Source organism: Heptranchias perlo, chromosome 1 (assembly GCF_035084215.1).
Source record: "Heptranchias perlo isolate sHepPer1 chromosome 1, sHepPer1.hap1, whole genome shotgun sequence".
NCBI classification, from domain to species: Eukaryota; Metazoa; Chordata; class Chondrichthyes; order Hexanchiformes; family Hexanchidae; genus Heptranchias; species Heptranchias perlo.
Genome location: NC_090325.1, coordinates 156,476,389 through 156,499,350, shown reverse-complemented (window position 1 = coordinate 156,499,350; position 22,962 = coordinate 156,476,389). Strand labels below are relative to the sequence as shown.

General features: G+C 45.9%; 1 protein-coding gene across 2 annotated transcripts in view; it reads left to right on the top strand.

Annotated features, from left to right (window-relative positions):
* The window catches only part of LOC137300528 (tryptophan 2,3-dioxygenase-like), a 96,360-nt gene that overhangs the window by 65,363 nt on the left and 8,035 nt on the right, over positions 1-22,962 (top strand). Inside the window, exons 7-11 of one of the 2 annotated variants that reach the window (XR_010958136.1) lie at positions 578-685; positions 1,103-1,214; positions 16,568-16,625; positions 19,442-19,521; positions 19,617-19,703. Coding sequence is in view for 1 of the 2 variants with exons in the window: in XM_067969682.1 (XP_067825783.1) it covers positions 578-685; positions 1,103-1,214; positions 16,568-16,625; positions 19,442-19,521; positions 19,613-19,703 (449 nt within the window). In the remaining variant the exon portion in view is untranslated. Of the gene's footprint in view, positions 1-577; positions 686-1,102; positions 1,215-16,567; positions 16,626-19,441; positions 19,522-19,612; positions 19,704-22,962 lie in introns of both variants that reach the window. The other variant, XM_067969682.1, reaches the window with a different exon arrangement.

Genomic DNA, 22,962 nt, shown 5'->3' with positions numbered 1-22,962 from the left:
TGTTCCGCATTGAATAAGATCATGGCTGATCTGTATCTTAACTCCATCTACTGCCTTGGTTCCATGACCCTTAATACCCTTGCCTAACAAAACTCTATCAATATCAGTTTTGAAATTTTCAATTGACCTCTTCCTATATGTAAGGAGCACTATACATTTGCCAAAACTTTGATTATAATTTATCTTAAAAACATTTTATTTCACCATCTGCCTTGGTAAACCTTTTAGAATGTGATAATAAAAGCACAACTTTAATGGGTTTATTTGGTCAGTAAAGCAGATTTCTCTGAATGTTAGGCAACGGAAGTTGATAATGGTCAAAGGTTGAAGTATACAGGGAATGGTGCATGTAGTGAGTTAATAGCAAGTTCACATTAAAACTTTGACTTATCTTTTAGCTGTAACTGCAATAGCCCTGACGTTGTGATACTTTGTTCATTGTTCATTACTCCTGGGGATGGGTGAGAGGGATTCATTAATCATTAGTGTTGAGGGTGGAAGAGGGAAGTCACCCATGTTGCTGTATATATTTTCAATCATGATTACATTTTAATATTTTATCTTTGATTTTTTTAAGCAATGGCTAGAGAGAACCCCTGGACTTGAACCTAATGGATTTGATTTCTGGGGCAAACTGAAAACCAACATTGAAAGAGGACTGAGGGACGAATTTGCAGATATTCAGGTAGTCATCATCATCAAATTGAAACCAGCCTAGGACAGCAATGTGTAATTATGTATTTGTTGATAAAGCGAAGTGCACATCGTTGATTAATATTTCTTGGAAAAGCGTTCTGTATAAATGAACACAAATGTACATTGACAAACAGTTGAAACTGTGGAAAGGAGTTCGTACATTCCAATACTAATAAAAGGGAATTTGTGATAGGATCAATCGGGAATATAGTGATATAACCATGTTCATTAAAAAATCAGATTAAAGTTTAACGGTCTTTTGCGGTAAAGTAATTTTATTTGCATAGGAAACTGGGCAGTAAAATTATATTTGCAGATATTAGAAGAGAAATCCATTTTAAAAAGTATAAAGCATATTCAACCTTCAAATGGTTAACTACTGTACAATCTTTTTGTTTTACAAAAGCCGAAGCCTGCATTTGAGGAGAAGGACGACATGTTGTGGGAACTTAACAGACGAAAGGAGCTGCTCACATCACTGTTCGATGAAAAACGTCATGAGCATCTGTTGAGTAAAGGTAGGTATACAAATTGTATAGTAAAAAGCAGACATTTGTGTTTCTAATAAAGCAGAAAATAATGGGAAAGCACTGCAGGCCCGAGAGCAGCTGAAAAGACAGGGAAACATTTTAGGGTAGAATTTCCGTGGGGGTTCTGTGATCTCCTGCCACAACTATCATTTACACCATGGGGGTGATTTTAACCCTACCCTCCTGGAGGAAACTGGGCAGTTAAAATCCCCCAGGTCAGTTACTCGCCCTGAAGTCGCCGGGAACTGATCTGCCGGAATTTTCACTGTAGGTGGCAAGGAAACCCACCCAAAGCCGGCGGAGTCCCTTTTGGTATATGCACGTCTGGTCCCAACTTCAATATTCCGCTAGGCCGACCCAGCAAGGAACTGGATCAAGGCCAAAAGAGGCCCCAAAAATAATACAATTTTTCTTTTAAATTTCCTTGTGGGGCCAAGAGGAGAAGGAGTGGTGCTGTAATTTTATTTGACGTGCCCTGCAAAGGAAACTGTGCAGTAAAATTATACTTGTAGATATTAGAAGAGAAAACCATTAAAAAAAATATAAGGCATATTCAATCTTCAAATGGTTAATTACGTTACAATCTTTATGTTTTACAAAAGTCGAAGCCTGCATTTGAAGAGAAGGAAGACATGTTGTAGGAACTTAACAGACGAAAGGCACTGCTCACATCACTGTTTGATGAAAAATGTCCTAAGAGAAAATCTCAGGCCTCCCCTGCTGCGAACGGGTTTCCCCCTCCCCCCCACAACTGACCGTGAAGCCCCGATGGGAACAATGCCTGGCAATTGTTCCCATGGACTTTCCTGAACTTGGCAGGTGGCCTCTGGGCCGTGCGAAAATGCGTCGCTTCCCGTCGACTTCCCACCCCCCAATGTGTGGGAAGTTGGCCAGCAACAATTAAATGAGACCCAGGAGGTAAAATACCCCAGGCCTCATTGTTACTGCAGTGGGTGAGTTTTGAATTGACATCAAAACTAATGTTCCTAGAATCATAGAATCATAGAAGGTTACAGCACGGAAGGAGGCCATTCGGCCCATCGAGACCACGCCAGCTGTACGCATGAGCAATCCAGCTAATCCCACTGCCCCGCCCTATCCCCGTAGCCCTGCACATTTTTTTGTTTCAATTACTTATCCAGTTCCCTTTTGAAGGCCATGATTGAATCTGCCTCGACCACTCCCTCGGGCAGTGGGTTTCAGCCAATCTGCTGCCAAAGGTACGGCATGAGATTGGGAGAGCCCCGCGGAAATTACTGGTGTTTAAAGTGGAAACCCTTTGTCAGAACTCCGAAAAAGCTCGGCAAGTTTCTTTATTTGGCTGACCAAAGCAAATAGGGGTGGTAAAGATCTTAACTACAGATATGTTAACTGTTACATAACTGTTATAAAGATGGTTAATATTAACATCTTCGAAAGAGATTTAAAACAAGCTGGAAAGAGGTGAAAAGTGCAAAATGGTACACAAAGGTCATCTCAGTCAAGCTGTGAAAAGGCAATGGAAAGATAAAGGAGTAGTAAAGCAACTCCAAAATAGAATGGAACACAGTGAAATGTGAATGGGAGAAACCAGCAAGAAAATGGGGAAATGCAACCAAGTTCTGAAAACTGGAGGTATGCAGAGTGACCAAGAGGAAGATGAGATATTGGGTGTAATGTTTAGCTTTGCCACCTGGGCAATAACCTGGTGGAGCAGATTGCTGCCCGAGAACTGCCTGAATCAATGGAACAAAAATATGGTGAGTTCTATAACCAGCAGGTGATCTGCTCTGCCAGGCTACTGCCCAGGTGGCAAAAAGGTGAAAATGACCCCCATTGTGGTTAAAGTTTTTGATGAGCTTATTTGGAACTGTATAATAGGCCGGAGAGGGAAAGATTAGAACAAGAATGGGAGCGAGAGTTAACGTGGCGATTCACTGGGAGGTCAGGATCATGCTTGCAACTAAAACAGAGAATTTCAGCAAAGCTGTTATTTTGGAACCAGCTGAACATAGAATCATAGAATCATAGAAGTTACAACATGGAAACAGGCCCTTCGGCCCAACATGTCCATGTCGCCCAGTTTATACCACTAAGCTAGTCCCAATTTCCTGCACTTGGCCCATATCCCTTTATACCCATCTTACCCATGTAACTGTCCAAATGCTTTTTAAAAGACAAAATTGTAGCCGCCTCTACTACTGCCTCTGGCAGCTCGTTCCAGACACTCACCACCTTTTCAGTGAAAAAATTGCCCCTCTGGACCCTTTTGTATCTCTCCCCTCTCACCTTAAATCTATGCCCCCTCGTTATAGACTCCCCTACCTTTGGGAAAAGATTTTGACGATCTACCTTATCTATGCCCCTCATTATTTTATAGACTTCTATAAGATCACCCCTAAACCTCCTACTCTCCAGGGAAAAAAGTCCCAGTCTGTCTAACCTCTCCCTATAAGTCAAACCATCAAGTCCCGGTAGCATCCTAGTAAAATCTTTTTTGCACTCTTTCTAGTTTAATAATATCCTTTCTATAATAGGGTGACCAGAACTGTAAATAGTACTCCAAGTGTGGCCTCACCAATGCCCTGTACAACATTAACAAGACATCCCAACTCCCGCATTCAATGTTCTGACCAATGAAACCAAGCATGCCGAATGCCTTCTTCACCACCCTATCCACCTGTGACTCCACTTTCAAGGAGCTATGAATCTGTACTCCTAGATCTCTTTGTTCTATAACTCTCCCCAACGCCCTACCATTAACGGAGTAGGTCCTGGCCCGATTCGATCTACCAAAATGCATCACCTCACATTTATCTAAATTAAACTCCATCTGCCATTCATCGGCCCACTGGCCCAATTTATCAAGATCCCGTTGCAATCCTAGATAACCTTCTTCACTGTCCACAATGCCACCAATCTTGGTGTCATCTGCAAACTTACTAACCATGCCTCCTAAATTCTCATCCAAATCATTAATATAAATAACAAATAACAGCGGACCCAGCACCGATCCCTGAGGCACACCGCTGGACACAGGCATCCAGTTTGAAAAACAACCCTCTACAACCACACTCTGTCTTCTGTCGTCAAGCCAATTTTGTATCCAATTGGCTACCTCACTTTGGATCCCATGAGATTTAACCTTATGTAACAACCTACCATGCGGTACCTTGTCAAAGGCTTTGCTGAAGTCCATGTAGACCACGTCTACTGCACAGCCCTCATCTATCTTCTTGGTTACCCCTTCAAAAAACTCAATCAAATTCGTGAGACATGATTTTCCTCTCACAAAACCATGCTGACTGTTCCTAATTAGTCCCTGCCTCTCCAAATGCCTGTAGATCCTGTCCCTCAGAATAACCTCTAACAACTTACCCACGACAGATGTCAGGCTCACCGGTCTGTAGTTCCCAGGCTTTTCCCTGCCGCCCTTCTTAAACAAAGGCACAACATTTGCTACCCTCCAATCTTCAGGCACCTCACCTGTAGCGGTGGATGATTCTCTGCTAGGGGACCCGCAATTTCCTCCCTAACCTCCCATAACGTCCTGGGATACATTTCATCAGGTCCCGGAGATTTATCTACCTTGATGCGCGTTAAGACTTCAAGCACCTCCCTCTCTTTAATATGTACACTCCTCAAGACATCACTATTTATCTCCCCAAGTTCCCTAACATCCATGCCTTTCTCAACCATAAATACCGATGTGAAATATTCATTCAGGATCTCACCCATCTCTTGTGGTTCCGCACATAGATGACCTTGTTGATCCTTAAGAGGCCCTACTCTCTCCCTCGTTACTCTTTTGCCCTGTCTGTGAGTTTGCTCCTGCTGCAGGCTGAGGATTTTTATCCTCAGACCTTGCCCCAACTGGCTGTTCCCTTCTCTCCGATTTAAACAACTTACATTGGTTAATGTGGAACCATTTGGTGCGCCGAGGCAGCTTTATAGCGTATACCATGGGGCTCGCCTTATCTACAATGCTGTAGGGCCCCATGTATAATGGTTCTAGACTGCCCAGCCGAGCAAAATTCCTTACCATAACCTGATCCCCTATCTCCCACTCGTGGTGCGTACGGGGTTCTAACAGCAGTCGGTTACTCCGATGCTGTTTTCCCATGTTGCTAGCAGCCTGCCAGTGAACCTGTTTAAGGTATTCAAACAGATTCCTGACGAAGCTGTCCCAGTTCACCTCTCTGAGCTGACCCTCCGTGAGCACCGGGGCTAGCACATGGGTGGGGGTCCGCATAACCCTACCAGTCATGAGCTCGTGTGGGGAATATCCCATGCTTTTTGATTGGCTGGCTCGGATCCCCATTAGGACCAACGGAAAGACTTCTACCCACTTTCTAGGTGAGTCTACCGTCTCTTTCCTCAGCCTTTCTTTCAAGGTTCTGTTCATCCTCTCTACAATCCCTGAGGACTGTGGGTTGTGTGCAACGTGCCATTTCCCCTCTATGCCGAGTATCATAAGGGTAGTCTGCATGACCTGCCCGGTAAAGTGGCTCCCTTGGTCGGACTCCACGTACTGTGGTAGCCCCCATCGTGAGAACACCTCCCTGACCAGGATCCTGGCTGTACTCAGAGCTGTGGCTGTTCGACAGGGGAAGTCTTCGACCCACTTTGTGAACACATCCACCAGGACTAGGCAGTACTTATTGCCTCCCTGGGCGGTGGGTAGGGGCCTGATGCAGTCGACCTGGTTCGACTGCCATGTTGCGTCGACCCTCCTGATTTGTCCCATAGGTACCTTCCTTTTGTGGGGGTCAGGGTTGTTAGCAGCACACACCAGTCAGCTGGCACAGAACTCGCGGACATCTTCCCTGAGTCCTGGCCACCATCCTGCCTGTTCCACCCACTGCCAGGTGGTCTCAGGCCCGGGATGCCCCGCTCCTGGACCCTCATGGGTCAGTTGAAGGAATTCCCTCCTGTGCTGCTGCGGTACTACCCATTGCTCTCCCTTAAACAGCATGCCCTCCTTTACAGAGAGGGCTGCTGTGCTGTAAGGGCCCTCTACCCTTTTCCCTTCTGCCACTGCCTTGAGGACGGGGTCTTGGGTTTGGACCATCTTAAGGTCCGGGGTTAAAGCTACCCCTGCACTCCCCTGTGTCCCATTCCTACCCGTGACTGCTGCTATAGGACGGGACCCATATGGGTCCCAGAAAGTGCCTGTGCGGGCACCCTCCTTAGCTAGCACGTCGGCCTGCCGGTTGCCCTCACTCCGGGGTTCTGCGGAGGAATGGGCTTTCACCTTATGGATGAAAACCTCCCCTTCCTCCCCCACTGCTGCTAAGATTTTCTCCAGCAAGGGTTTCACTGTGAGGGGTCTCCCGTCAGCGGAGGTGTATCCGCGGCGGGACCAGATGGCCAGGTACTCCGTACACGAATTGCATGTGAACATGCTGTCCGAGCAAATCGTGTATGGGGTGGGGAAGATCTCGGAGTGTGTAACCACGTACACTACCGCGGACAGTTCAGCCTGCTGGGCGCTCATGGTGCTGGGGAGCTTAATTGCCAGGGCAAGGTTTGCCGCTGGGTCATAAACTCCACACCCCGTGAGTCGCTCACCAGCAGATACTGTGCTGGAGCCATCCACATAGATTTCACGGCCTGTGGGGTGTATCCCGGCCCGTAAACCTATGTTTACTTCCCAAACCCCTTCTATGGAACACCGGTGGGCTGTTCCAGGATATACCAGGTTAGCTGCGAGCTTTGGCTCGCAGAGCCCTTTTACTTTTAGGTCCATTTGTGAGAGAAGCAGGGTCCAGCGAGCAATGCGGGCACTGCTCACTGTCCCATCCTTGATTCTCCCGTCCAGGAGCACCTGGGTGGGCGTGTGATGGGTGAGGAGGGTGATGGGAGAGGTGCCTGTTTCACAGCCCAATGTGTGGCCAAGAGATGCCTTTCACAATTGGTGTGGAGATGCCGGTGATGGACTGGGGTTGACAATTGTAAACAATTTTACAACACCAAGTTATAGTCCAGCAATTTTATTTTAAATTCACAAGCTTTCGGAGGCTTCCTCCTTCCTCAGGTAAATGTTGTTGGAAATGAAATCCTCGAAATGAAATCGCATTTATAAATCACAGAACAATGCTTGGTGATTACAGACAGTTTTTTCAACTGCCCGTTGCCAAGGCAATCAGTGTGCAGACAGACAGGTGTTACCTGCAAGGGCTCCGAATATATAAATCACCAAAAAAAAACAGAGATAGAGAGGTAGAAACATAGAAAAGACAGCAACTGACCCGTTATATTAAAAACAGATAACATTTGTTCGCTGGTGGGGTAACGTGTAGCGTGACATGAACCCAAGATCCCGGTTGAGGCCGTCCTCATGGGTGCGGAACTTGGCTATCAATTTCTGCTCGACGATTTTGCGTTGTCGTGTGTCTGAAATGTCAGCCTAGGTAAGGTGCTCAAATCTCTGGAATGGGATTTGAACCCACAATCTTCTGAATCAGAGGTGAATGTGCCACCACTGAGTATAGCTGACACCTGTGCAGTCCTGAATCAGGAATATCACAGAGTAAAGCTTCCTGGACTATACCCCCAAAATGCACCCGATTGTCAACCTTAAATCAGTTCCTGGTTATAACTGAGCCACAGCTGCATTAATGAAGGGTTAACTGTGGATTATTAAAAGTTTCTGTGAGTAACAAAACCTGCTGGGGGGTGGTGTTTACACACAATGGAGTAAATTTTAACCCCGAAGAATGGGTGGGTTGAGGGCAGGGGTGGCAGTGAAAATCTTTAAAGTTGGGAGCGGGAATGAATCCCGGCTCTAACACGCCGACTTCCACATTTGACCCAGGCGCATCTGGGTGCACGCACGCTTCAGAAACCCGGAAGTCCCGTCGGCACATAAAGCCGGCGGGGTGACATTTAAAGGGGCAATTAAGGTATTTGAAGTAGTTAAGGGAATTAAATTATAGTGTTTTGAGGCAGACTAACGATTTTAACTCTACCTGAAAGTGACTCCCATGGCCTCTGAAACACACCATGAAAACGAGTTGCAGCCGGCAGCTATTTGGACCTTGACACGTGAAGAAATCGTGAGTTTTTGCAGCAGGGCGATCAGTTCTCTCAGACTCACGGGGAGTCTGTGTATACGACAGATAACACAGATGGCTTGTTTGCCAGGACATCGCACTACTTCAACTTCCCCATCAACGACATCAGCCAGACTGAGAGGGCAGTGGATTTCCATTCTCTGGTTGGCTTCCCACAGGGAAATTGATTGCACACACGTAGCAATCCGAGCACCTCCACATGCGTCAGGACTGTTCATCAACTGAAAAGGATCTCACTCCATCAATGCGCAGCTGGTTTGCGAGAAACTCTCAGGGAGTTCTTTGTGTTTAGACTGAGATTTCTTTGTTCACACTCAGAATTCTTGTGTTCACACATATTTACCTACATTTTGGACTCCCTCAAACTGACACCATCTGGATGGGAGGCACAATGGATTTATTCACCAGTACATCTGCGGAGGAGGCACATCACCATCCGCAGCAGGCATGGCGGGCAGTTCTGGGAATTGCAGCTCCACAAGACAGAGTGTGCCACAGGGATCTGCAGAAGAGCAGAGAGGGGACCAATGGAGGGGCCGAGGCCGCAGGAAGCACTACCCTTGTGAGAAGGTCTACAGGCACAGGCTGAGCTTCCTGGGTATCTCTGAAGAGCAGTGCCCACAAAGGCTCAGAGTGAGTTAACAGATGATTGCAGACATCTGCTGGCTCCTTCATGCAGAGCTGCTCCCAGATGGGCCTGATGGGCATGCATTGCCCGTTGCAGTTAAAGTCTCCACTGCCTTCAAATTCTTCACCTCCAGATCCTTCCAGGGCACCACCGGTGACATCACCAGGATGTCTCAGTCATCTGCACATAAGTGTATATGACAGGTCGTACGGATGGTTTGTTTGCCAGGACATCCCACTACTTCAATGACATCAGCCAGACTGAGTGGGCAGTGGGTTTCCACTCTTTGGCTGGCTTCCAGGGGAAATCGATTGCACACACGTAGCAATCCGAGTACCTCCACACGCATCAACTGTTCATCAACTGAAAAGGATATCACTTCATCAATGTGCAGCTGGTTTGCGACCACCGGAAGAGTTTCTGCAGGTGTGTGCCAAATTCCCTGGCAGCTGCCATGATTCCTTCGTTCTGCCGAATCCAAAATCCCGGCTCTCTTCCATGCATAAGGCAGACTTAAGGGCTGGCTCCTTTGAGACAAGGGTTCACCACGCAGATGTAATTCATGACACCTGCGAGAAACCCAACGAGGCACTGCAGCGGTACAACGATAGTCACATCACCACCAGGTCTGTTACTGAACAAGTCATAGGAAAGCTGAAGATCCGCTTCAGGTGCCAGGATCAGTCTGGGTGTGCCCTTCAGTACTCACCAGTGAGAGTGTGTAGAATAATAGTTGTGGGTTGTGTCCTGCATAACATCACTCAACAGAGAGGGTTACTGATGGGTGAGGTCTCATGCGCTCATGAAGCAACCCCACCTGTCATCAACATTGAAGAAGATGAGGAGGAGGAGGAGGAGGAGGGGGCAGATGGGCCAACCATCAGCAAAGCAGCAGCTCACCTGGCTGCTTGTGATGCCAGGGAGTCACTCATATTTGACAGATTCTCATAGGGAGATCTGCAAAGTGATGATAGTCAAGTACTCAGACCACCTGGATTGAGCACCAAAACCACCAACACCAGCCCCTCTTCTTCACCCCCGCAGGTTGCACAAAACAGTCCTACAACTACACATACACCCACTGTAAACACACCCACTGGGTGGCATCAAGTCTCGCACATGACAGGGCGCTTTCACAAAAGGGAATCAAGAATGGACAAGGCGAAGCAGTGGTGGTGAGAATCATAACATTTAATGTGCATTTAACCAAATACAAATAGAAATGAAAAACATGACATTCTGTCAGACACCTTTGTGCTCACCCTTGATGATTAAAAAACCTTAGAGTTCCTCTTCCTACCGCTTCTACGTGGTGCACCCACTGTGGCTGCAGCAGAGGTAGTGACAAGTTGCTCAGATTCATGCCCAGACTACTTTGATACTTTCTGCCTATGCCCTCTGGATTTTGGAGCCCGTGAGGGCCTTGCCAATGACTGCTCCACCTGCACCTGTGCAGGGGCAGACTCGGCCTCTGGAGAGGAGGCAGCATGTTGGGTGGGGAGGGGGCACCGGGAGAGACGTGGGGGCGCTTTGAGTGGAGTCCCCACGTCCATGTCGCCTTACGCCATCATCCCTCTCCTGGGCCAGGGCCACATCACTCCTACCACTCTGCTGGACAACAGTTCAGGGGACATATGTGATGCCTTGTAAGGCCAATGCTAGTGTTTCTGTTTGCCTGTTTAAGGCGGCAGCAGGTTGTTCTCCCTGAGTCCGCACGGCCATTGCCTGGGCCTGAATGGACTCATTTGTGAGCCGTACGTGAAGCGCAACGGAGGCTGCTGTTCTTCCCCCCCCCGCCATCGCAGACATTCCCGCACTCACCTGCGCCACCAGTCCACTAATGCTGGAGGTGGACTCCTCCATTCTTTGCATTAATGTGGAGACTGAGCGTGGCACGTCTTCCAGTATGTCCAAAGATGTGCCTGTACCTCTATCATTCTCCTTTTCAAGGATGGTCCCCAGGGTTCAGCATCTGCGCCCAGCTGAGCAGAGCTTGGAGAGGAGTGAGGCCACCGACGCGAACTATCCACAGCTGCCCCTGCCACCAGTGTCTGCTGTTGCTCACTTGTGTGTGGTGACTCACCAGGTAACAATCCAACTTCCTCTCTAATAGGACCCACTGAGGTGTGAGTATATGCGCTGGTGCATGGCTCACTATAATGTGACACTGCACCCTCAGAGGCATGGAGCTCCTCTGAGGAATCAACCTCGTCCATGTCGTCACTCCTTGAAGGCCCTGGAAGAGAATGTACAGCAATATTAAGAATCATCGCAGAAGTAATGTTGCGATGAACATACTGAGGTGTGCAACAGGTCAATCATTGATAACATCAATTTGTCTTGTGTGTGAGGGATGCTACAGTTCTATCACCAGATTTTTGTGGGGTGCCAATCTCAACAAGCACTCCACCGTTCGGCTAATTGGACATTATTGGCCTCCTCCTCCGCCTCTGTCGGGGCCACTATTTGTGGTGGCCCACCTCCAGTCTGACTCCTCTCCCTTGCATTTTGAGCTCTGTTCTACAAGGGGAGAAAGTACAGGCATGTGACTGAGTGAGGGTGATGAGGTCACCCAATGGATGCATTGCTCTGGGTCAGGCTGACAATGAATGAGATGCATCAGAGGGTGACTATCAGAAATATTCATAACATGACATCAGGATTGGGGTGAGTGGGAGTGGTGGTTGCACAAAGTGGGGATGAAGAAGTGCACAGAAAGTGAAGGTAACTTGACACTGAGTCTTAAGTGGATGTGAGGAGTGATGTGATGGAGTAGGCTTCGCAGGGCAGTGTGAGGGGGGTAATGTTCACCACAGAATGCAGGTGAATCAGGAACTGTTACTCACTTCCTGACCTGGTTAGGTCATTAAACCGTTTCCTGCACTGCAGCCAAGTCCTGGGCACCGTGTTCCTGCTGCTGACCTATTCAGCCTCCTCCAGCCATGCCTTCTTGGTGGCAGAAGCAGGTTTCTTCCTTCTGTCACCTGGATATAACACCTTCCTCGTGCTTCTCACAGCAGCCAGTAGTATCTCCAGAGAGGCATCCGAGAGCCTGTGTGCTGCCTTTCCTCTATGTTGTTCCATTATGCTGTTTACTCCTTTCTCCTTCAAAATGCATTGTTGCATTGACCCTTTAAATAGTGGGCTTTAAATCACGTCATATGGGTGTGCAGTACATCTGCTGCGCAGCTTGAGGACGCAAAACCCGGAAGTTGAATTGAGTGCCTTCAATTGAGTTGTGATCGCTCGGGAACATGCATGAAAATTATTTCCCGGTTTCCCACCCGCTTATTGACCCCCGCCTCATTGTTACAATTTAGCCCAATGAGTGTGTGGGCTTAAATGTGGGCTATATCTCCCACACAGAGGGCCAGCCATGGAAAGGAAAAGCACTAATCCTCTTAATTAGCTGTGAATTGAAATTAGGAGGCATTAGCGGAATTGGTAATGTGAAGGCAAACAGATGTTTACTGCATAAAAGTACTATAGAATTGGGCATTGCAATGCGAGGGAATGCAGGATTACCAGCCAAGTGTTGCAAGGTGTCAGGGAAGGAGGTGTACACTTTATAGCACTGATACCACCAATCTCCCCAGGAATTGCCTGGTGCACCGTGCATGGGAGAAAGGGGCTGAAAGCAGAGGCTGCAACAGTCAGAGCTACCGCAATAATGGATGTAGCTGACTTACCTGCAGCGACCTTACAATGCATATCCCAAGCAGGCTGTCAGTGAAACCTTACAGCCAGCCAGTACATATAGTCCTCCCACTAGGAAATCATTTAGAAGTAACAGTGGGTTAGGTGTTAAATATTAAACACAATCCACCAGCACAAACTCCCTAACTAACAGCATTATAGGACCACCTTCACCACGGCCTGCAGCGGTTCAGGAAGAAAGCCCATTGCCACCTTCTCGAGGGCAACTAGGGATGGGGAATAAATGCCAGCCTTGCTCGCAACGCCCACATCCCAAGAATGAATATATGAAAACAAACAAAGGGGAAGGACAGTGGCACAATGTACTGACATCATTAACACATCTCTCAATGTATTCAATAAATTTTGTGCACTTCATGCGTACATTGTGCTATCGGTGTCTTTGTGCAGAATTATGCAGTTTCACAACAAAAGAGGGCCATTGGTGATAGTGGAGGGAAGATTAAACAATATTGCTAAAAGTATATTTGGTAAATGTGGACAGGAGGGTTACTTAAAGGGGCAGCTCATGCACTTAGCTAAACGTATAGAGTATTAGCTTCTAGCACACCAGTCATCCAGGTTAAACTGTTGTTTAAGGAGTTACTCCCTGATTGTCACCTCTTGTACTCCTGCACCGGCACAGTTTCTGGATTCTTTCATGATTAAACCTCTTTGTATAGCAAAGTTGTAGGTTACAGCTTTATGGATAGAGAGCGGAATGGTAACAAGGGTGCAATCAGTTACCCTTTTTACTTGTGGGAATCCCTCAATGGGATATAGAATTGTGCAACCCTTTCGTGCGCTACTACTGCTCAGTGGTGAAGATTATGAAAGCATTGGATCCTGAAAAAAGCACCTTGGTGACATTTGTAGGTAGCAAATAGGATGGCACTGCAGATATCTTGGAACTAGCCCGGAAAGAGCCTGATGCATAAAGACTGATGGCTCCGGTGACCTTGAAAATCATTGGCAGTACCATTCAGATTGCAGATGTTGTTTGGAAGTCTTCTTGTAGGAGAAGGCATGGCACAATCAATACCTTAGCCTCCTAAGGCAGAGCTCTTCAGTCAATCCCTGCTATCTGTGTCTGGAGCAATACATTCATGGGTTGTGTGGTAATGGTTCTGGACGGTACGCCTTTGGTGTTACCTTACATTTCTGCCTGTCTTTTCCAGCTCTTCTTCAGGTAGGTCACAGTATTATGGACAGAGGGTTATGACTCTTAGGAATTCTCTACCCCAGAGGGCTGTGGATGCTCAGTCGTTGAGTATATTCAAGACTGAGATTGATAGATTAAGAACAGGAGTAGGCCATTCAGCCCCTGGAGCCCGCTCCGCCATTTGATAAGATCATGGCTGATCTGTGATCTAGCTCCACATACCTGCCTTTGGCCCATATCCCTTAATACCTTTGGTTGCCAAAAAGCTATCTATCTCAGATTTAAAATTAGCAATTGAGCTAGCATCAATTGCCGTTTGCGGAAGAGAGTTCCAAACTTCTACCACCCTTTGTGTGTAAAAATGTTTTCTAATCTCACTCCTGAAAGGTCTGGCTCTAATTTTTAGACTGTGCCCCCTACTCCTAGAATCCCCAACCAGTGGAAATAGTTTCTCTCTATCCACCCTATCTGTTCCCCTTAATATCTTATAAACTTCGATCAGATCACCCCTTAACCTTTGAAACTCCAGAGAATACAAACCCAATTTGTGTAATCTCTCCTCGTAACTTAACCCTTGAAGTCCGGGTATCATTCTAGTAAACCTACGCTGCACTCCCTCCAAGGTCAATATGTCCTTCCAAAGGTGGGGTGTCCAGAACTGCTCACAGTACTCCAGGTGCGGTCTAACCAGGGTTTTGTATAGCTGCAGCATAACTTCTGCCCCCTTGTACTCCAGTCCTCTAGATATAAAGGCCAGCATTCCATTAGCCTTATTGATTATTTTCTGCACCTGTTCATGACACTTCAATGATCTATGTACCTGAACCCCTAAGTCCCTTTGGACATCCACTGTTTTTAACTTTTTACCATTTAGAAAGTACCCTGTTTTATCCTTTTTTGGTCCAAAGTGGATGACCTCACATTTGTCTACATTGAATTCCATTTGCCATTCACCTAATCTGTTAATATCACTTTGTAATTTTATGTTTTCATCTGCACTGCTTACAATGCCACCAATCTTTGTGTCATCGGCAAACTTAGATATGAGACTTTCTGTGCCTTCATCTAAGTCATTAATAAATATTGTGAATAATTGAGGCCCCAAGACAGATCCCTGCAGGACTCCACTAGTCACATCCTGCCAATGTGAGTACCTACCCATTATCCCTATTCTCTGTCGCCTTTCGCTCAGCCTACTTCCTAACCAAGTCAGTACTTTTCCCTCGATTCCATGGGCTTCTGTCTTTTTCTAACAGTCTCTTATGTGGGACTTTATCAAATGCCTCCTGGAAGTCCATATAAATAACATCCTTTTTTGGACACTAAGGGAATCAAGGGATATGGGGATAGAGCAGGAAAGTGGAGTTGAGGTAGAAGATTAGCCATGACCTTATTGAATGGTGGAGCAGGCTCGAGGGGCTGTATGGCCTACTCCTGCTCCTAATTCTTATGTTCTTATGTTCTTCAGCCAAGTTGCGTGCTGGGAGACCACTAAATGCTATCCCCATTGTGCTTTAAATACGAAGCAATGAGGTCTGGAAATTCAACGTAGTTTCCTCCACAATCTCTACTAAAGAAAATTAATTCATGAGGTATCTGTCACCACTGCTCTTAGGGACCTCCCAAGCACCCACATGGTCATCACACGAGTCAGGACCTTTGTTTGCCTTTGAATATTTAATGCTTTGTTTTCTGCAAAATGAAAAAAAGAACAATAGACTGCAAGAAATATTTAAAGTGAATTAATTTTAAGTTTAGTGAGAGTAGTTTAATATGCTTTGATGCCATGATTCCTCTTTGTATTTTGCAGACTTCTTTGTGCTACTTATAGATCTGTACCTCAAAGTGTTCCCCTAGGTGAGAGAATAGCATCAGTGGAGGGCTGCCTAGTCCATTGGGCCTGCTGCCTTTATCTGTTACTAAGCATATGACAGACTTGCATCAGTTTTCCTTGTTGTAATTGCTGTGCACTTAATGTTTTCAGAGATGGCACTAACTGTCATTTCTACAGGGCTACATGATAGCTTACAACTGCTGGGAACATGATTGCTAAGCAGGCATTCCTTTCTTGATGCCTAACACAATTAGTAGAATCTTAGGTTGAATTGCTGGGGGGAGAGGGTGTGGTCTTTAACTGCCAGTGGGTTTTGGCAGGAAACTGCTAGTTTCAGTTTCCTGCCCACCCATGGCAGTGTGAAGCCACAGCTATTTTAACCAGAACGGGCGGGAAGTGGGCGGCAAATGGCTGCCGGCCCCCGGAAAATCGTGTGGGCCATGTCTGCCCGCCGGCACTCAGGTAAGTGTGGGGAAGGGGTTCTAGGAGGGTCCAGGGCAAGGGAGGTCTAAAACTTCCCACAAAGGAAAGTGAGAAGCATACTTGGAGGGCCTCTTCAGCTTCCCAATCCTCTTCACTTTGGCCTTTACCTTGCAGGAAAGCCACAGTGGCTTCCCCACTCAGGCTAAAGTCAAAATCGTTGCCAGGCCTGGTGACGTCATCGGGCCTTAATTAGCATATCTAAAGTAGGACTTGACTTTTAGAGGGCAGCTTAGTCTAGAAGCATCTGTGAAATCTGAAACAGCAGGATCTAGGCAGCCTTCCAGTGGGTATGTACCCCAGGGCATTTTAACTGCCCACCCACCCAGGATTCTGCCAGGTGGATAGGGTTAAAATCAACCCTGTTGTTGTATTCGCATTCACAGATGTTTTAATTTAATTGTTATTTAGAAATCTTATGTGCAGAGGTTGATTAGTAATCTGTAGGTTACAACATGGCTAACTATTGTGCTTTTTTCCCTTCAGGTGAACGGAGAGTATCCTATAAGGCGCTGCAGGGAGCTCTCATGATCTACTTTTACAGGTTAGTAAAATCAAAATAATACAGCGAAAGATCTGAGTGGTATAGTGGACGAGATAACTGTCCCTTTTCCTCTGGGACCTGCATTCAAATCCAGTCCAGATTGATTCAACAAAAGGGCTGATTCCTTTCTGACACAGTTCCAGCAGGTTGTGTGTCAGCCGATCCTCAGTGGTAGCACTCTCGCCTCCACTCCAGAGACTTGAGCATGTAATCCTGGCTGACAGTGCAGCATTCCCTCAATACTGCTCTGAACTGTCAGAGGTGCTGTCTTTCATTTAAGTCATTAAACCGAGGCTCTGTCTGCCTTCTCAGGTGGATCCCACAGCATTATTTCGAAGAAGAGCAGGGGAGTTCTCCCCAGAATCCTGGTTAATATATATCCCTCAACCATCATCACAAACAGATTATCTGGTCATTATCATATTGCTGTTTGTGGGACCTTGCTATGTGCAAATTGGCTGTCGTATTTCCTACATCACATTACAGCACTTCAGAAGTACTTCAATGGCTGTAAAGCGCTTTGGGACATCCTGAGGTCGTGAAAAGGCGCTATATAAATGCAAGGCTTTCTTTTTTAATGGATGGAAAATCACAGGCTGTACGCTCACATTTTTCTCCATGAGCTTCCTGTGAGCGCTGCTCACCGCTGCAAGGGCTGGTGCATGGAATTGGTCAGGTGGCCTACGTGAAATGAGTGGAATACCCAAATAAAAACTGACTGCAACAAACTGCCCACAGTTCAGCACCAATTGGCAATCTCAGTATGTCAGTATTGCTGGTGTGGAACATGGAAATGCCACAGTGATGCAGTAGGAGTGTCCATCTGAAATTGGGTTGAATGAAAAACGATAGGGGGTAAAACGTTACCCGGAATTCTCCTGACCTCCCGCCGTAACTTCAGCGGAAACTCCTGTGAAATGCCATTATCGGCCATTTAAGTTATTTCTCTATGGTTTCCGCCAAAGTTATGTTGGAAGAATTACGAGAACCCCTGTGGAAGGTTTACCCCTAGATGAGGTAGTAGAGATTTTACTTTGCATGTGGCCTTATGTTACTCTAACTTGGAAGTGCTTGAAGTTGATATGGGGTGCCCAAAGTGGAAAAATGTTCTATTCCCCAGAATTGGCATCACTCTGAGGAAAACTATGTAAAAATCAACTTGCCTTTGATTAAAGATGAAAGGACACAATACAAGTCAGAGTGTGTTTAAATACTGACATTACATGGCTGCAATTTACCACATATCAATCTCACCCATGATATCATGGAGGTCAGATGTATCTTCATAGATAGGAAATGAAGACATAAGGGTTGATTTTGCAATGGTGGCGGGTTGGCAGCGGGGGGGGGGGTGAAGGTGCGCGTGGCAAACCTGCATGAACAAAACTTACCGTTTCCGATGCGATCGCATGGTGATTGCTGATGATTAACGTCCTCTCCGGGTTTCGAGCCCGACAGCCAGCCTGATTGACAGGCTGGCTGCCATCAGGAGCTGCAACGCGAGGTGGGGGGGGGTGGGGGGGAGATAGAGAGAGAGCAAGACATTATCCGGCGCTGGAATGAAAGTTCGGGGGTGAAGGGAGAGTGGAAGATCCGGGAGGGGGGGGGGAGAGTGGATGATCCGGGGGGGAAGAGTGGAAGATCTGGGGGGGGGGGAGAGTGGAAGATCCGGAGGGTGGAGAGTGGAATATCCGGAGGGGGGAAGAATGGAAGATCCGGGGGGGGGAGAGTGGAAGATCCGGGGGGGAGAGAGTGGAAGATCCGGAGGGTGGAGAGTGGCAGATCCGGGGGGGGGGGAGAAGAGGGTTACATCAGGTGGGGGTGAAGAGGAGGACATTGGGTGGGTGAAGAAGGGGAGATCGGTGAGGGAGACATCAGACATCGGAGCAGGATGCAAAGGTTGGTTCATTTTGTGTTTTAACTATGGTTTTTTATGTAATTTATTTAGTTTTTTAATCAGAAGTGGTGGGCAAGCTGCCCAGGTAAGTTAAAATCATTACAATTACTTAATCTGTCACAGGTAAAGTGCCTTAAGAACCTCAATGAAGTACATTTAGCTCTTTAACTGTCATCCTGCCGACTTTAATTGCCGGCGGGACTTCCGTTTTCGGGTCGCCCATGCGCACACAGGTGGGTCCCTGGGAAACTCGGAAGTCGACGGGTTGGAGCCGGCTTCCGAACCCGAATGGGATTTCTGCGATTTTCAGAGCCCCACACCCCCAACGTATCCGCAATTGCCCCCTAAAATTGAGCCCATAATCTTACCTCCAGCTACTGTCACACAGTCCCAGTGAGGCAGAGACTATTGTGGAGGTAACTTTTAACTCGGGCAAGGGCGGAAAACCTGCGGTATCGGACAGCTGGCCTGTTATACACACTGCCTGATTTTCCTTTCCCTTGAAGTCAGTGGAAAGGGAAATAGGGTGGGGTGTGTATTGGCCGAGCAATCTGATACCGCAGGTTTTCAACCCCCGCCTAAGTTGAAAGTTAACCCTGTAACCTTTAAGGAATAATTGGAGATTTGATACAAGAGAAGATAGATGTCTATGGGGAGAGAGTGGAGCAGTGATTCATTTTGGATTGCTCTACCAAAGAGTCAACTGAAACACAATGGGCCACATGGCCTCCTTTTGTGCTGTAAATCTTAATAATTCTGTGTTAGAAGATTTTCATGCAGAAGTCATGGGGAGGTGGAGGTTTGACCAGGGATGGTGAGTGGCCTCAGAAGACCTAAGGAGAGGGAAGAAATTGAAATAACTTAAAAATGGAGATGAAACCATAGAAGATAATCAATTGTTTACTTTTATCATCTCCAGAGAAGAACCACGTTTCCAGGTGCCATTCCAGCTACTGAATTCACTCATGGATATTGATGTCCTCATGACTAAATGGAGATGTAAGTTTTATTTTAAAATTGACATATTTACATAAGATACGTGCTGGCATTTGTTTTTATTAATTTGAGAATCCTTCTTATTTTCTCTAAGACAGCCATGTTTGTATGGTGCAAAGGATGATTGGAAGTAAAGCTGGCACTGGTGGATCATCGGGCTATCAATATTTACGTTCGACAATGAGGTAGGATTAAAGGACAGCCATTTCTCCGGACTTTCCACTGATCTTCTGCCAAAGTTGCGGTGGGAGATCGGGAGAACCCCTACAGAAATTACTTCCGATTAGCGGGCTTTAATTTATCCATTCCCTTAAATACTTAAGTAATATCTCCCCTGAGATTTCTCTTCTCTAGAGCAAACAATCCTAAGGTTTTTCTAAGACCTTAAGTGCAGTCAGTTTCATAGCCCTTTTCTGGACTGCCTCCAAAGCTTGGATATCCTTACTGTAATATGGCAGCCAGAATTGTTCACAGTACTCCAGGTTTGGCCATACCAGTACTTTGTAGAGATTTTATTATCACCTCGTGGGATTTGTACACTATCCCTCCAGCGGTACATCCGAAGATCAAATTAACTTTCCTTACTGCAGCTGCACACTACATTGTTGGTTTCAGTGAACTATCTGCCAGTGCTCCCCGATCCCTCTCCTATATTATGTCCTGCAGCTTAGAACCATTTAGAACATAAGAACATAAGAAATAAGAGCAGGAATAGGCCATGTGGCCCCTCAAGCCTGCTCCGCCATTCAATAAGATCATGGCTGATCTTCGATCTCAACTCCACTTTCCAGCCCGATCCCCATATCCCTTGATTCCACTAGAGTCTAAAAATCTATCGATCTCAGCCTTGAATATACTCAATGACTGAGCATCCACAGCCCTTTGTGGTAGAGAATTGCAAAGATTCACAACCCTCTGTGTGAAGAAATTCTTCCCCATCTCAGTCTTAAATGGCCAACCCCTTACCGTGCAACTATGCCCTCTAGTTCTAGACTCTCCAGCCAGAGGAAACAACCTCTCAGCATCTACCCTGTCAAGCCCCCTCAGAATCTTATATGTTTCAATGAGATCACCTCTTATTCTTCTAAATTCCAGAGAGTATAGACCCATTCTACTCAATCTCTCCTCTTGGACAACCTTCCTTAGATAAGGAGACCATAACTGTACACAGTACTCCAGGTGAGGTCTCACCAAAGCCCTGTACAATTGTAGTAGGACTTCCTTACTTTTGCACTCCACCCCCACCCCTTGCAATAAAGGCCATCTAATTACTTTTCTAATTGCTTGCTGCACCTGCATGCTAACTTTTTGTGTTTCTTGTACAGGGACACCCAGACCTCTCTGAACACCAACTTTTAATAGTTTCTCATCATTTAAAAAGTTTCTGTTTTTGTATTCTTCTTACCAAAGTGAATAACCTCACATTTCCCCATATTATACTCCATCTACCACCTTCTTGCCCACTCACTTAACCTGTCTATATCCCTCTGTGTCTTTTTTGATTTAATAATTTGATTTATATTCCACTATTTAGGGGAAGAGTGTAGCCATGGCAATTACATCACCCATCCTAAATTCCGTCATTTTCACTCTCGGAATTGCCCATCTAGATATGTCACTATAAAACATAGATAACTTAGATGAACAGCTAAGGAATGTTAATGCTGGTTTCATTGTTGTGACATGTAGAGAGGAATGTAACAATGAAACTTCCTTGCGTTCTGGACTGGATCTCCGTGTCTTATGCACGTGTAAGCCTTCAATCTCTCCAAAAGTGGACCAGGTTAAGACTATGTGAGGCAATGTTCAGTTTGATTTGTAAACTGTGGCAAAACGTACAGAACACAGAGCCCGGTGAGAGATGCATGGTACAATTGGTGTAAATTTTATTTGCATACTAAAAAAATAAAGAACATGCTAACCCACTTTAGAAGGGCCTTTACTTAATGTAAAAGTACAATCTCTGACCAGGACAGAGCCTGCTGCTACCTGCCTTTCTGGTGTCTTTTCTGATTTTCAAAAGCCTCTCTCCCTGACTCACAGAAATCAAAAGAGTTTACGAACATCAAGGTACCAGACATCTTCCTGAATATGCAGACATTGCTAACGAATCGTCTATCGATTGGTCTCCCAAAATTTTTTTTTCCCATCTTGCATAATAATTATAGAATCTTGGAATGATACAGTACAGAGGAAGGCCATTCAGCCCATCGTGCCTGTACCGACTCTTTGAAAGAGTTATTCAATTATTCCCACTCATTTAAAAAAAATTTTGCTTACAGAATCACAACTCAGCTTGCGGCTGTTCTGAAAAGCTAAAATGTTTTAGGCAGCTTTTGCTCAGAACACATTTTAAAATTGGGTTATCACAGTATCATTGTAGGTACAGCACAGGAGGAGGCCATTTGGCCCATCATGCCTGTGCCAGCTCTTTGAAAGAGCTATCCAATTGGCCCCATTCCCCGCTCTTTCTCCATAGCCCTGTAATTTTTTTCCCTTCAAGTATTTATCTAATTCCCTTTTGAAAGTTACTATTGAATCTGCTTCCATCACCCTTTCAGGTAGTGCATTCCAGATCATTAAAACGCGCTGCATAAAAAAATGTTTCCTCGTGTTGCATCTGGCTGTTTCTCCTTATTTAGTCTATCAAAACCATTCATGATTTTGAACACGTCTATCAAATCTCCTCTTAACCTTCTCTGTTCTAAGGAGAACAACCCTGGCTTCTCCAGTCTCTCCACATAACTGAACTCCCTCCTCCCTGGTAAATCTAGTAAATCTCTTCTGTACCCTCTCTAAGGCCTTGACATTCTTCCTAATGTGTGGTGCCCAGAATTGAACACAATACTCCAGCTGAGGCCTCACCAGTGTTTTATAAAGGTTTAGGTTTTATGACCTAAACTTTTCTGGGAGGAAATGGCCAAGGAATCCTGAAACATGATATACACAGTATGGATTTCCCAATGGGGAATCTTTCTTCAGACTGGTCTAGAAATTTAAATTCCTGAGGAGGATCAGATCCCAGACTCTCAGCCAGCACTGAGGAGCAGTGTCAAAATAGGACTGAGGGAAAAAATTGAAAAGTCACAAGGAGAGTGCACAGTGGTGTGTCTAATTGACTTCACAGTTGTAAAGTTCCAGAAATCTTTTATGATTTTTAGTGTCAGATTTGTTGTTACGATTGTGATTTTTTGTTGAAAACATAAAGTTGCACTGGAACTGAAAAAGATCTTTGTGGACTTGAAAGTGTCGTCGGACTTCTGCTTTTAATGATGAATGGAGTGTTTTGAAGGATTATAGATTTAAACTAAGTGAAGCATCCTGGTTATTATAGATGTTATATTGCTATAATACAATCATTACTGAAATTCTCTCTGCTCAGTTTGTCTCACAACTGTCTCACAGCAACTGTCTGTGATTCTGCTGTGTCCTCTTCGTTCCCAA